This window comes from Mesoplodon densirostris, chromosome 14, assembly GCF_025265405.1.
Source record: "Mesoplodon densirostris isolate mMesDen1 chromosome 14, mMesDen1 primary haplotype, whole genome shotgun sequence".
NCBI lineage: Eukaryota > Metazoa > Chordata > Mammalia > Artiodactyla > Ziphiidae > Mesoplodon > Mesoplodon densirostris.
This window is the reverse complement of record NC_082674.1, coordinates 38,046,554-38,062,321: the sequence shown is the minus strand read 5'-3', so window position 1 is coordinate 38,062,321 and position 15,768 is coordinate 38,046,554. Positions and strand designations below refer to the sequence as shown.

Sequence of the window (15,768 nt, the reverse complement as noted above, 5' to 3'; positions counted from 1 at the left end):
ACATGAAATAAAAAATACTCTAGATGGGATCAATAGCAGAATAACTGAGGCAGAAGAACTGAGTGAGGATAAGTGAGGTGGAAGATAAAATAGTGGAAATAACTGCTGCAGAGCAAAATAAAGAAAAAAGAATGAAAAGAACAGAGGACAGTCTCAGAGACCTCTGGGACAACATTAAACGCACCAACATTCGAATTATAGGGGTTCCAGAAGAAGAAGAGAAAAAGAAAGGGACTGAGAAAATATTTGAAGAGATTATAGTTGAAAACTTCCCTAATATGGGAAAGGAAATAGTTAATCAAGTCCAGGAGGCACAGAGAGTCCCATACAGAATAAATCCAAGGAGAAATACGCCAAAACACATATTAATCAAACTGTCAAAAATTAAACACAAAGAAATCATATTAAAAGCAGCAAGGCAAAAACAACAAATAACACACAAGGGAATCCCCATCAGGATAACAGCTGATCTCTCAGCAGAAACTCTACAAGCCAGAAGGGAGTGGCAGGACATAATTAAAGTGATGAAGGAGAAAAACCTGCAACCAAGATTACTCTACCCAGCAAGGATCTCATTCAGATTTGATGGAGAAATTAAAACGTTTACAGACAAGCAAAAGCTGAGAGAGTTCAGCACCACCAAACCAGCTTTACAACAAATGCTAAAGGAACTTCTCTAGGCAAGAAACACAACAGAAGTAAAAGACCTACAATAACGAACCCAAAACAATTAAGAAAATGGGAACAGGAACATACATATCAATAATTACCTTAAATGTAAATGGACTAAATGCTCCCACCAAAAGACACAGATTGGCTGAATGGATACAAAAACAAGACCCATATATATGCTGTCTACAAGAGACCCACTTCAGACCTAGAGACACATACAGACTGAAAGTAAGGGGATGGAAAAAGATATTCCATGCAAATGGAAACCAAAAGAAAGCTGGAGTAGCAATTCTCATATCAGACAAAATAGACTTTAAAATAAAGACTACTAGAAGAGACAAAGAAGGACACTACATAATGATCAAGGGATCGATCCAAGAAGAAGATATAACAATTGTAAATATTTATGCACCCAACATAGGAGCACCTCAATACATAAGGCAAATACTAACAGCCATAAAAGGAGAAATCAACAGTAACACACTCATATTAGGGGACTTTAACACCCCACTTTCACCAATGGACAGATCATCCAAAATGAAAATAAATAAGGAAACACAAGCTTTAAATGATACATTAAACAAGATGGACTTAATTGATATTTATAGGACATTCCATCCAAAAACAACAGAATACACATTTTTCTCAAGTGCTCATGGAACATTCTCCAGGATAGATCATATCTTGGGTCACAAATCAAGCCTTGGTAAATTTAAGAAAATTGAAATTGTATCCAGTACCTTTTCTTACCACAATGCTATGAGACTAGATATCAATTACAGGAAAAGAGCTGTAAAAAATACAAACACATGGAGGCTAAACAATACACTACTTAATAACGAAGTGATCACTGAAGAAATCAAAGAGGAAATTAAAAAATACCTAGAAACAAATGACAATGGAGACACGACGACCCAAAACCTATGGGATGCAGCAAAAGCAGTTCTAAGAGGGAAGTTTATAGCAATACAATCCCACCTTAAGAAACAGGAAACATCTCGAATAAACAACCTAACCTTGCACCTAAAGCAATTAGAGAAAGAAGAACAAAAACATCCCAAAGTTAGCAGAAGGAAAGAAATCATAAAAATCAGATCAGGGCTTCCCTGGTGGCGCAGTGGTTGAGAGTTCTCCTGCCGATGCAGGGGACACGGGTTCATGCCCCGGTCCCACAGGAGGATCCCACATGCCGCGGAGCGGCTGGGCCCGTGAGCCATGGCCGCTGAGCCTGTGCATCTGGAGCCTGTGCTCCGCAACGGGAGAGGCCACAACGGTGAGAGGCCCGCGTACCGCAAAAAAACAAAACAAAACAAAACAAAACAAAAAAATCAGATCAGAAATAAATGAAAAAGAAATGAAGGAAACGATAGCAAAGATCAATAAAACTAAAAGCTGGTTCTTTGAGAAGATAAACAAAATTGATAAACCATTAGCCAGACTCATCAAGAAAAAAAGGGAGAAGACTCAAATCAATAGAATTAGAAATGAAAAAGGAGAAGTAACAACTGACACTGCAGAAATACAAAAGATCATGAGAGATTACTATAAGCAACTCTATGCCAATAAAATGGACAACCTGGAAGAAATGGACAAATTCTTAGAAATGCACAACCTGCCAAGACTGAATCAGGAAGAAATAGAAAATATGAACAGACTAATCACAAGCACTGAAATTGAAACTGTGATAAAAAATCTTCCAACAAACAAAAGCCCAGGACCAGATGGCTTCACAGGCGAATTCTATCAAGCATTTAGAGAAGAGCTAACACCTATCCTTCTGAAACTCTTCCAAAATATAGCAGAGGGAGGAACACTCCCAAACTCATTCTACGAGGCCACCATCACCTTGATACCAAAACCAGACAAGGATGTCACAAAGAAAGAAAACTACAGGCCAATATCACTGATGAACATAGATGCAAAAATCCTCAACAAAATACTAGCAAACAGAATCCAACAGCACATTAAGAGGATCATACACCATGATCAAGTGGGGTTTATTCCAGGAATGCAAGGATTCTTCAATATATGCAAATCAATCAACGTGATACACCATATTAACAAATTGAAGGAGAAAAACCATATGATCATCTCAATAGATGCAGAGAAAGCTTTCGACAAAATTCAACACCCATTTATGATAAAAACCCTGCAGAAAGTAGGCATAGAGGGAACTTTCCTCAACATAATAAAGGCCATATATGACAAACCCACAGCCAGCATCGTCCTCAATGGTGAAAAACTGAAACCATTTCCACTAAGATCAGGAACAAGACAAGGTTGCCCACTCTCACCACTCTTATTCAACCTAGTTTTGGAAGTTTTAGCCACAGCAATCAGAGAAGAAAAGGAAATAAAAGGAATCCAAATTGGAAAAGAAGAAGTAAAGCTGTCACTGTTTGCAGATGACATGATACTATACATAGAGAATCCTAAAGATGCTACCAGAAAACTACTAGAGTTAATCAATGAATTTGGTAAAGTTGCAGGATACAAAATTAATGCACAGAAATCTCTGGCACTCCTATATACTAATGATGAAAAATCTGAAAGTGAAATCAAGGAAACACTCCCATTTACCATTGCAACAAAAAGAATAAAATATCTAGGAATAAACCTACCTAAGGAGACAAAAGACCTGTATGCAGAAAATTATAAGACACTGATGAAAGAAATTAAAGATGATACAAATAGATGGAGAGATGTACCATGTTCTTGGATTGGAAGAATCAACATTGTGAAAATGACTCTACTACCCAAAGCAATCTACAGATTCAATGCAATCCCTATCAAACTACCACTGGCATTTTTCACAGAAGTAGAGCAAAAAATTTCACAATTTGTATGGAAACACAAAAGACCCCGAATAGCCAAAGCAATCTTGAGAACGAAAAATGGAGCTGGAGGAATCAGGCTCCCTGACTTCAGACTATACTACAAAGGTACAGTAATCAAGACAGTATGGTACTGGCACAAAAACAGAAAGATAGATCAATGGAACAGGATAGAAAGCCCAGAGTTAAACCCACGGATATATGGTCACCTTATCTTTGACAAAGGAGGCAGGAATGTACAGTGGAGAAAGGACAGTCTCTTCAATAAGTGGTGCTGGGAAAACTGGATAGGGACATGTAAAAGTATGAGATTAGATCACTCCCTAACACCATACACAAAAATAAGCTCAAAATGGATTAAAGACCTAAATGTAAGGCCAGACACTATCAAACTCTTAGGGGAAAACATAGGCAGAACACTCTATGACATAAATCACAGCAAGATCCTTTTTGACCCACCTCCTAGAGAAATGGAAATAAAGACAAAAATAAACACATGGGACCTAATGAAACTTAAAAGCTTTTGCACAGCAAAGGAAACCATAAACAAGACCAAAAGACAACCCTCAGAATGGGAGAAAATATTTGCAAATGAAGCAACTGACAAAGGATTAATCTCCAAAATTTATAAGCAGCTCATGCAGCTCAATAATAAAAAAACAAACAACCCAATCCAAAAATGGGCAGAAGACCTAAATAGACATTTCTCCACAGAAGATATACAGACTGCCAACAAACACATGAAAGGATGCTCAACATCTTTACTTATTAGAGAAATGTAAATCAAAACTACAATGAGATATCATCTCACACCAGTCAGAATGGCCATCATCAAAAAATCTAGAAACAATAAATGCTGGAGAGGGTGTGGAAAAAAGGGAACACTCTTGCACTGCTTGTGGGAATGTGAATTGGTACAGCCGCTATGGAGAACGGTATGGAGGTTCCTTAAAAAACTACAAATAGAACTACCATATGACCCAGCAATCCCACTACTGGGCATATACCCTGAGAAAACCATAATTCAAAAAGAGACATGTACCAAAATGTTCATAGCAGCCCTATTTACAATAGCCTGGAGATGGAGACAACCTAAGTGTCCATCATCGGATGAATGGATAAAGAAGATGTGGCACATATATACAATGGAATATTACTCAGCCATAAAAAGAAATGAAATTGAGCTATTTGTAATGAGGTGGATAGACCTAGAGTCTGTCATACAGAGTGAAGTAAGTCAGAAAGAGAAAGACAAATACTGTATACTAACACATATATATGGAATTTAAGAAAAAAAAATGTCATGAAGAACACAGGGGTAAGACAGGAATAAAGACACAGACCTACTAGAGAATGGACTTGAGGATATGGGGAGGGGGAAGGGTAAGCTGTGACAAAGTGAAAGAGCGGCATGGACATATATACACTACCAAACGTAAGGTAGATAGCTAGTGGGAAGCAGCCGCATAGCACAGGGAGATCAGCTCGGTGCTTTGTGACCGCCTGGAGGGGTGGGATAGGGAGGGTGGGAGGGAGACGCAAAAGGGAGGGGATATGGAAACATATGTATATGTATAACTGATTAAATTTGTTATAAGGCAAAAAATTAAAAAAAAAAAAATAAATATAAAAAAAGAAGTAAAAAAAAAATAACATTAAAACATGTTATTTAGTACAATGAGGTATCACCTCACACTGGTCAGAATGGCTATCATTAAAAAGTCTACAAATGGGCTTCCCTGGTGGCGCAGTGGTTGAGAATCTGCCTGCCAATGCAGGGGACATGGGTTCGAGCCCTGGTCCGGGAAGATCCCACATGCTGTGAAGCCACTGGGCCCGTGAGTCACAACAACTGAGCCTGCGCGTCTGGAGCCCGTGCTCTACAACAAGAGAGGCCGCGATAGTGAGAGGCCCGTTCACCGCGATGAAGAGTGGCCCCCGCTTGCCACAACTAGAGAAAACCCTCGCACAGAAATGAAGACCCAACACAGCCAAAAATAAATATACATTAAAAAAAAACTGTTTAAAAAGAAAAAAAAAGTCTACAAATAACAACTGCTGGAGAGGGTGTGGAGAAAAGGCAACCCTCCTGCACTGTGGGTAGGAATATAAACTGGTGCAGCCACCATGGAAAACAATACAGAGGTTCATTTAAAAACTAAAAACAGAGTTGCCATATGATCCACCAATTCCACTCCTGGGCATATATCCAAAGAAAACTCTAATTCAAAAAGATACATGCATCCTAATGTTCAAAGCAGCACTATTTACAATAGCCAAGACATGGAAGCAACCTAAATGTCCATTGACAGATGAATGGATAAAGACGATGTGGTATATATATCAATGGAATACTACTCAGCCATAAAAAATGAAATGATGCCATTTGCAGCAATATGGATAGACCTAGAGATTACCATACTAAGTGAAGTAAGCCAGAGAAAGACAAATGTCATATGATATCACTTATATGTGGAATCTAAATTATGACACAAGTGAACTTATTTACAAAACAGATACAGACTCACAGACATAGAAAACCAATTTATGGTTACCAAAGAGTGAATGGGATGAAGGAGGGATAAATTAGGAGTTTGGGATTAGCAGACACAAACGATTATATTTAAAATAGGTAAACAACAAGGTCCTACTGTACAGCACAGGGAAATATATTCAATATCCTATAATAAGCAATAATGGAAAATGTGAAAAAAAATGTATAATTGAATCATTTTGCTGTGCAACAGAAACTAACACAACACTGGAAATCAACTATATGTCAATTAAACAAAAACAAAAACAAAACCATGTTATTTTGAAATACAAAGGTCCATACCAGAAGTGTCAGCTAAAAGAATTGTAAGTGGTTGTCTCTGTGGAAGGGGAAATTGGTGGGGAGAAAGGGCAGAAAATGGCTTCTCATTTCTTTAAGCACTGTGTAGAACTGTCTGAATCTTTATCTATATGAATATCTTTGATTAAAATAGCATCTAAGCTTTATAACGCCTCATTGCATAAACTTGAGTGAACTGATGCCCGGTTTTGGTTTCCAAGTTCCGCATCTATAAAATGGAGTTGGATTAGACAGCCTCTGAGGGCCTCCTTGATCTAACATTTACACTGCGATTCCTGCCTCGGGAACTGGTATCATCTCATTACACACTCAGCCCCTAGGTCCTTAGGAGTTTTACAGTAAAGTATCATTTTCTACAATGGGTGGGGGAATGCTGATGGCTGAGAACAGTGCTCTGTGGGAACAAAGATCCCCACGTGATTTTCTAAGGACCAGGTCCTAAGAAGACTGAGAAGGAAAGTGGAAGGGATCATGCCAATTCCTCCTCCTCCCCTGCTATGTATGAGCATTAGCTACATTGGAAATATACTAAAAGAAGATGAGACTCTAAACAGTAGATTTTCCAGTTATTAACACAGCCTTTAACCAGAGACCTTCCTCAACTCAGGAGACGCCTAACTGCCTATGGCAGGAAAGCTTTCCAGGGATCAAGGCAGGCTATCATTCCGCAGACCAGGCACACAATCCCCTTAGACCACCAGGAAGGCAAGACTACGGCGCACATCACAACTCCGTATGCATTTCCCAGGGAGGCTGGGCTTGGAGAGCACAGCCAGAGACCTCTGTACGTCTTCAGCTCTTTCTAGGGAAATCCCTCCCAAGTCCCCCATTTTGGGCTTTGTCCCCCAGCTCTGGAGAGGACCAGACATTTCAGACTCAGGCTTATCTGAGTGTAAATGAAATCTCTGTTCCCTGCTCTTAATTCTTAATTGACTTTTTATAAACATTATCATCAACAAGGAAAGCCTTTTCTAAGCACCTCCAGACTACAGAGTGATCTAGATGGGGCCAAAGCAGAAATGCCCTTCTCTCTCTTCCTGTCCCCTTATTGCCCCTCAATTCTGGCACCAGACACATAACAGGCACCCAGGGCGGACTGACTTTTGGGGGGTGATGATGATGGCTCATTAAAGATTGAAAATCTTGGAGAATTAAAGGATCAGGAGAGCTTTAAAACTTACAACTTCCTCTCCTGCTGGTAAAGGCCAAATTTTAGTGCTCTAAGTGAGGAATGTTAATCATCAATCATACTTGACATAAATAAAATACCTTGTCATTCCCCACTTGTTTTTATATCCTTCACTTCTACCTGTACAGTCCAACTAGTCATGATCACTCTCAACTACTTTAGAAAGGAGACAAGGCAGGTATTATCTGAACCCCACAGGGAAGCCAGTCATGAAGAGGTTCAGTCACTTGCTCAAGATTTCTTGAAGGATCCTCTAGCAGCTGTTCAACTGTTTTGTCCTGGGTACGTATGAGATCGGGGAAGAGAAAACTGACTTTACCTTTCTTTGCTGTTTAAATTTTGATTTTTTCCTATGACTACTACTTCTATACTTTAAAAAAAGGAAATCAATTTTATACAAATGAAGGAAGGAATTCATTCTTCTCGTGTTAAGACACTTGGCCAGAGTGGCAGAAGCCATGTTCTTTACCACCCTCTGCCGCAGTACGTGTGATTGTGAAGGAAGAAGATGCATTCCTGTCTGCCAAGCCTCTGGTTCTCCTCCCAGGGAACCCCCGCTGCCCTCTGTGTCTGAGGTGGATCCCACAGTCTCTCTTCCATGTCCCATGGTCAGAGGAGCATCCTCTGAGACTCAGCTGCTGTACTGAGCAGCTCAGAGGAAAACAGACAAGCTCTGAGCATGATGTAGAATAGGAGGAAGTTCCGTGAATCAACTTTCGGAAGAAAGTCCACCCCTGAAAACCTCCCCCTGTCATGGTATGTGTGAGTGCGTAAGGGAGGGGAAGAGATTTTTAAAAGCCATAGTTAGGAAGCGTGGACACACAGTAAGCTAACGCCTGCTCCCACTGCAGCACACAGAGGATGCTCAGGAATGCTGGGCAGGGGACACAGAGACAGTGCCCTGTGCCGCCCATGGGGGAAACCTGAGCAGAGAGGGCCCAGAGGAAAGGGAGCCTGTCAGCCTGGGCTCGACTTCAAGTGTGAGCCCCCAGTCAGGGAAATGACTTCTTCCCTTAGTTCCTGAACCCTGGCCAATTAGCTGCTAATTAGTTTGTGTATAAATTCCAGCAGGAAAGCTGGAAAATTCTATCTCAACTTCAGCAATGAGGTTCCTCCTGAAAAATTTGGTCTTGCCAATCTCCCAGATAAACCCCTGCACCACCCAAAATATGGTCTCCACCTGAGCTTCGGAACAGCCAGAGGCGAATATGAAGAGACACATAACATCTAGCCCATGTGCTGGAAGTTTCAAACAAAGCAGCATGGGAAAGAGAGATCACATGGTCCTCATTCATCTATGAATCGAGAGAGATAAAGGAAGGGGGGCCGTTCAGGGGCAAAGAAAAAAAACCAACAACTGTGTGTGTGTGCTGCAGATGCTTCCAACACAGACTTTCAAAAGTGCACATGTATGAGGTAGCAACCCACTAGACTGGAAGGCTCTGGAGCATTAGAGACTAGAACAAGTATTTAGTGAACACCTACTACAAGCAGGGTACCATCCCAGGCCAGCCAGCTTGCATGGAGTTCTCAATCACAGAATGGGTATCTTAAGTGAAAATACAAGGTTGGCAAAGGGAACCAGCCTGATCCAGAGAGATGCTGTCGCTCAGGGAAGGCATGACCCCCACGGCAGGCTGGGTGGTCAGGGGAGGCCTCCCAGAGCCGGGGCATCTGACACAGTTCTGAGGGCAGAACGGAATTTTTCTAGACCCGTGGTCCCCAAATCACCTGAGGAATGTTTTAAGAAAGTACAGATTCCCGTACCCCATAACAGACCTACTGAATCAAAGGCTCTAGGAATGCTATGGAATTGCTCCTGGAATTGCTATGGAATTGCTCCTGGAAATGCTCCTGGAATTGCTATTCATTTTTTTAAAAATTATGATTATTTATGATAAATTCAAAACATGCAAAAAAGCAGACAGAATAGTGAACCCCCGCGTACCCATCACCCAGCTTCAGCGATCACCACCTCACGGCCACTCTCTCCTCACCTATATCCTTATCTAGTCCCCTTGTCCAGTATTCTGGAATCTACCTATTTTTTAAACCAGGGACTCTAAGGCAGTCAGACCATAGATGTGACCTGGAAGCCACTCACTGATCAAGACACAGATTAGGAGCAAGGGAATTCCAGGGACAGTGGAGACAAAGACTAGGAGAAATGAAAGAGAAGGGTATTTGGGGGAGAATGGCCTAATTTGGAGGGCCTTGAGGGTGGGATACACGGTTGGGGGAAGGGGGATAAGGATCAAAAGATCATTGGGGGCCACGAGGGTGCTGTCAGCATGCATGGTGTCTTTGTGAGAAACACAAAAAGGCATCTCCTCTGGGTAGAAAAAGCACCCCTTTCTGTGCTTTATCTTATGAGGGTTGAAGGATGCTAAGCAGGGGGGACCCTGTGACAATCAGCCTGCGCTTTGAAAGAACACTGGGCAGCGATGGAGAGGGAGGTAGACAGACAGAAGGGCAGAAAACCGAGAGGCAGTGAGTGAGTCAAGTCAAGAAATTCTTGCAAACTAGCCAGGGAAGAAGGAAGAAGGCCTTGGAGTTTGTCTTGAAAGAGAGAGATCTTGTGCAAGGTTCTGGAGAGAGTGATATGGAAGTCATGGGCACACAGGTGTCATTTGGAGGCATGCAAATGCTGAAATTGCTCAGGAGGAGTATTTGGGGATGAAGGCCGTAGGAAAAACCAGCATTTAGAAGATGGGGCTGGAGGGGAGAAGGACCAGGCCAGCTTGAAGAGAAATGGTCAAGGACCACCTAGAGGGCTTCCCTGGTGGCGCAGTGGTTGAGAATCTGCCTGCCAATGCAGGGGACACCGGTTCGAGCCCTGGTCTGGGAAGATCCCACATGCCGCGGAGCAACTAGGCCCGTGAGCCACAATTACTGAGCCTGCGTGTCTGGAGCCTGTGCTCTGCAACAAGAGAGGCCGTGATAGTGAGAGGCCCCGCGCACTGCAATGAAGAGTGGCCCCCACTTGCCACAACTAGAGAAAGCCCTCGCATAGAAATGAAGACCCAACACAGCCATAAATAAATAAATAAATAAATAAAATTAAAAAAAAAAAAGGACCACCTAGAGGGGTGAGAGGGGTGGGAGGGGTGGGAGGGGTGGGAGGGGTGGGAGGGGTGGGAGGGAGGGAGACACAAGAGGGAAGAGATATGGGAACATATGTATAACTGATTCACTTTGTTATAAAGCAGAAACTAACACACCATTGTAAAGCAATTATACTACAATAAAGTTGTAAAAAAAACAGTATCATATGATACCACTTATACGTGGACTCTAAAAAAAAAGATACAAGTGAACTTATTTACAAAACATTCACAGACATAGAAAACAAACTTACGGTTACCAAAGGGGAAAGGGGGTGGGGGATATATTAGGAGTTTGGGATTAAAATATATACACTATTATATATAAAATAGATTACCAACAAGTACCTACTGTATAGCACAGGGAACTATATGTCTTGTAATAACCTATACTGGAAAAGAATCTAAAAAAGAATATATATGTATAACAATCACTTTGCTGTACACCTGAAACTAACACAAGATTGTAAATCAACTATATTTCAATAAAATCTTTTTTAAATGGATAAAAAAAAGATGGTCAAGGAGATGGGAAGGAGAGAAAGAGAGGGGGCATGTATGGCTCATAGAAGTCAACAGAACAAAAGTGTTCACAGGTGTGATGAGAGGGAAGCATTCAGCGAGGGAAGCAGAAAGGAGAAGAAACCAGACATGTAAGAAAAAGTCAAGTTTTGGAGTACCTGGAATGACTAGTAAAGTGTGGACTTGGACTTGATGAGCCCATGACAAGTGTCATGATGTGTAGCACGAACTGGCTGATCAGTTACACTTCCTGAGTCTGTCACTTACGGCCTGGGGCAAATTATTTAAGGGAAGTCTCTGAATCCCTGCTGGTAAACTGTGGATGATTACACCCAGTCTAATAGGGAGGGGATGGGGATGATATATCAATGAATGACAATTCTTCTTGTCACTGGCACCTAACAGTGCACTGCCTTGTAGTATGGGTGATCTTTTCACATATCTAACCCCAGTATCTCTAACTAGCCTGCAACCAGTTTGGGGGGCAGAGATTAGGGTTTTAAACTAATTGAGGCCAATGTTCATTTGTTGACCATTTACTATGTGCAAGATAAGAAGAGGATGTAAAATAAGAAGATCAAAGGGTTAAAAAGCAGCAGCCATGGCCCTAAAGGAGAGGGTGTGACTTAGTGAAGGACCCACATGGATGCCCGACCCTAACACAAGGTGAAGAGTGGCAGGTGCAGCAATTAGTTTCAACTTGCAATTCATTCCCAAATTGCAAATAAAGTGTGGTGGATGGAGAGACTTGCTCTGGTTGGTGGGACCAGGCTTCGAGCCAGCAGGCAGTATTGCATGAGGCTTCCGGGCTGGACAGAGGAGGTGGGGAGGAGGGCAGAAAAATGAGGAAGCTGGGAATTAGCAGGTGAGTTTGAGGAAAGCTAAGAACCTTGGTAGGTTCAAAACAAGAGATCATGGGAAGTGAGGGGAGAAAGGTATTCTGGGCTGTAGTAGACATAACCTAAGGCGACCCCCAAGGTGTCACACTCTGGTATAATCTCATACCCCCTCCCCTTGTATACGGTGGCGAAACTGTGACTTACCTCCAACCAAAACAATGTGGAAAAGGGATGTGATATCACTACTGAGATTATATGACATTAGAGGGCAAGGGCCAAGGGATTTGCATGTATAATTAAAGTCCCTAAGTCATCTGACTTTGAGTTAAACAAAAGAGAGATTAGCCTGGCTGCGCCCAATCTAATCAAATGATCTGTTTCAAAGAGGGTCCAGGTCTCCCTGAAGTTAGAGACTCAAAGCAGGAAAGACTTTCTCTCCTGCTGGCCTTGAGGAAGCCATGTGAATGCTCCAGCTGCAAGGAAATGAATTCTGCCCGCAACCATGTAAGCCTGGAAGAGGAGCCCAAACTTCAGATAAGAATGCAGTCTGGCTGACACCTTGATCACAGCACAGAAACCCAGGTGTGCCTTGCCTGGACTCCTGCCCTGTAGAAACTGTGAGATAATCAATGGGTGTTGTTTTAAGCCACTGCGTTTGTGGTAATTTGTTATGCAGTAACAGGAAACAAATACATGGACTCCTGTCGTGGAGGGTCATGAAAGCAGGCTAAAAAGTATGGGCTTTGTTATGCAGGCCATAGGGAACCACTGACTATTTTTGAGCAGAGGGACTTTAGGAAGCTGGTGAAGGTTGGTCAGAACCCCTTGGAGCACATTTAGTCAGGGCATTGCTCCCGGGAGCAGGTCAGTGAAGTTCTGGTGAGGGATTAGTTCTGGGTTGAACCAAGCCAGCTATTCTTCTACCCAATTTAAAAAAAAAAAAAAAAAGGAAGAAGTAAAATCTGAGTAAAGAAACTGACAGTCATTGAAAAAACCTTAAGGAACTTTAGTGTCCTTGTTGCTAATTATAAATATTTACTCCTCCCAGAATTCCTGACCTCACAGAAGAGCCTGCGTAGTCTCGCTCTCTTACTGGAAAATTTTTGTGTGTGTGTGTTCGTTCTATGTTTTCTTGGAAGGGGGACAAGGCAGTAATAAGGGACTGGATGATCTGCAGAGAGTCACTTCCTGTTGGACATTGTCTAGTTCCCCTCCCCTCCTCCCCACCAAGATCATAAACCCTGAGACCCGCAAGGAACTCCTCCTTCTCCGATTCTATCTGCTGGAGACAACTAAGCCAAACAAACTCAGGAAGTGGCAAGAGGTTGGGAAAGGGAGGAAGTTCATGGCACAGAAGGAAAAAGTAAAGAGAATGCCCTGATGTTCAAGGAAGAGGGTAGGGGGTGGGGCAGAGAGAAACGAAGGTCACCCCAAGGTTACTTGGCGCTGAGCCTTTAAAATGTCGTGCTTAAGCTTTCAATCAAAACTGGCACAAACAGTGGATCAGATCTCCCGGGGCCATTCAAATATTAACATTCACAGTGATAAACAGCCCCCAAAAAAGCCCTCTGTAAGCAAACTGGAACAAACAACTAATCTAAAGCGGGTTGCTAAGAGACCAGTGGGGCAGGAGCCAAGTCAGTCCAAGCATCCGGAAAACTCTTTTATTTTTTCGCTTTTGGGGAAGAGAGGAGGAGAGGAGAGGTACCTGTAGATGACTCCATGTTGGTGGAGGAACATGAGGGCTGACGTAACCTCTGCAGCATAGAACCGGGAACGAGGCTCGTCGAATTTTCGGGACCGCTGAATCTGGAACATGAGGTCTCCACCATTTACATACTCCATGACGAAAAAGAGGCGGTCCTGAAAGGAGAGGAGGAAATGCCATTTAGTGAATTCCGCTGCAGCTGCCCACACAGGCCAGCAAGCGTACTGTGAGTCCAAAGTAACAGAACCGGGACTCAAGGACCCTAGTAGCACACATTCTGGAGAGAAGATGAAGGAGTTAGGGTACAAAGTGTTATTCTAAAATCTGTCTGTCTTACTTTTATAGGCATCAGCTTGGTCTAGTGGGAGGAGCCCAAAATTGACAGAAAGGAGATCTGGGTCTCTGTCTAATTTCTGTTATGACCTTGAAGTGTGACCCTGGACAAGTCTCTGTCCCTTTGCGGGCTCCAGTTACCTTGGTATGTGTGGTGGGTTATATCATGCCCCCCCACCCCGCAAAGGTATCCATGTCCTAATCCCTTAATGTGTGAATGTTACCTTAGATGGCAAAAAAGGACTTTACAGTTGTGATTAAGTTAAAGATCTTGAGTTGGGGAGATTATTTTGGATCACCAGAGTGGACCCTAAATGCAGTCACAGATGTCCTTATACGAGGGAGGCAGAGGCGATTTGAGAAGGGAGGAGAAGGCAACGTGACCAGGGAGGTGGAGATTAGAGTGATGCGGCCACAAGCCAAGGAAGGCGGTGCCACCAGAAGCTGGAAGAGGCAGGGAAGGATCTCTCCTAGAGCCTCTGGAGGGAGCATGGCCTGGCTGGCACTTTGACTTTAGCCCAGGGACACTGGTCTCAGACATCTGGCCTCCACAACTGTGAGAGAACAGATTTCTATTATTTTAAACCACCAAGTTTGTGGTGATTTGCTACTGCAGTCCTAGGAAACTAACACAAAGCAACATGGACTAATGAGACAGTGAGAGTCCCTCCCGTGAGGGCCACGTCTCACTCTGGAGGATGCTCCTTCTGGGATTCCCACCCTGGCGTGCTTCCTATGGATTCTGTCCTCAAGAAGGGCCAAACCACAGTCATACCTCATTAGGGGTGGTGCCTTCTCATCTGCCCACCATTCTGAGGTGGGAAGAAGATGGACCGAAATTCACTTTTGCACAGTTTCTTGCCTACAATTTGCAGAGCCCGTAGAGTGTGGGGTGCTGTGCTAGACAGGAGGCAAAGAGTTATAAACCCTCACTGTCCTGAGGCGGTGGTGGCGGCGGGGGGGTTATGATCCAGGGGCAGAGATGGGAAATGGGTAGAATGATGAAAACACAATAGGAGCAGAGTGACTTAAGTATTCAGGAGCCAACCATTCATTTAATCATCTAGTCCCCATTCAAATCCTTATTTCAAAAATCAAATGATCAGGCCAACCCCAATCCAACGAAACCAGAATTTCTGAGGATGGGACTCAGGCATCAGTAGTTTTCAAAGGTCCTCCTGTGATTCCAGTGGGTAGCCAGGATGGAGACCCACTCTTCCATCTGGTTTCTGCCAAGGTGAGATATATGGATTATAAGTTATTGGAGTTTTCCTCTTTTTTCTTTTCAAGGATCTCCCAAGAACACAGGTTCTCAAACTTGTGCAGCAGAATCTGACAGAGGCTTGTTAGAACATGGATTCCTCCCCCTCTCCTCCCGCCCCACAGAGTTTCTGATTCAGAAGATGTGGGTTGGAGCCTGAGACTCTGCATCTCTTAGTTCCCAGGTGATGTTATGCTGCTGGCCAGGGACCCCCACTTTGAGAACCACTTCCCTAGAGCACTTGGGGCAAGGCTTTCCCATGGTAAGAACAGCTGCATCATGCATTCAACACCGCTCTAATCTAGCTGAACCACCATCAGAAACAGCTGCTGCAATGCCAGTCCATGGTCACCAACTTGGACTTGGGCTTTAGCAACAATGGAGTATTTCCTTGCCTGTGTCTGAAAGAATCCAAATTTCTAAAGAGGAAAAACCTCCCCTCCCCATCCTGC

The 15,768-nt window shown here is 43.0% G+C and overlaps 1 protein-coding gene across 3 annotated transcripts in view; it reads right to left on the bottom strand.

Annotated features, from left to right (window-relative positions):
- The window catches only part of PRKCE (protein kinase C epsilon), a 548,717-nt gene that overhangs the window by 104,538 nt on the left and 428,411 nt on the right, over window positions 1-15,768 (bottom strand). For all 3 annotated transcript variants that reach the window (XM_060116774.1, XM_060116775.1, XM_060116773.1), the window contains one exon: window positions 13,723-13,877. In XM_060116774.1, the coding sequence (XP_059972757.1) occupies window positions 13,723-13,877 (155 nt within the window). The remainder of the gene's footprint in view (window positions 1-13,722; window positions 13,878-15,768) is intronic.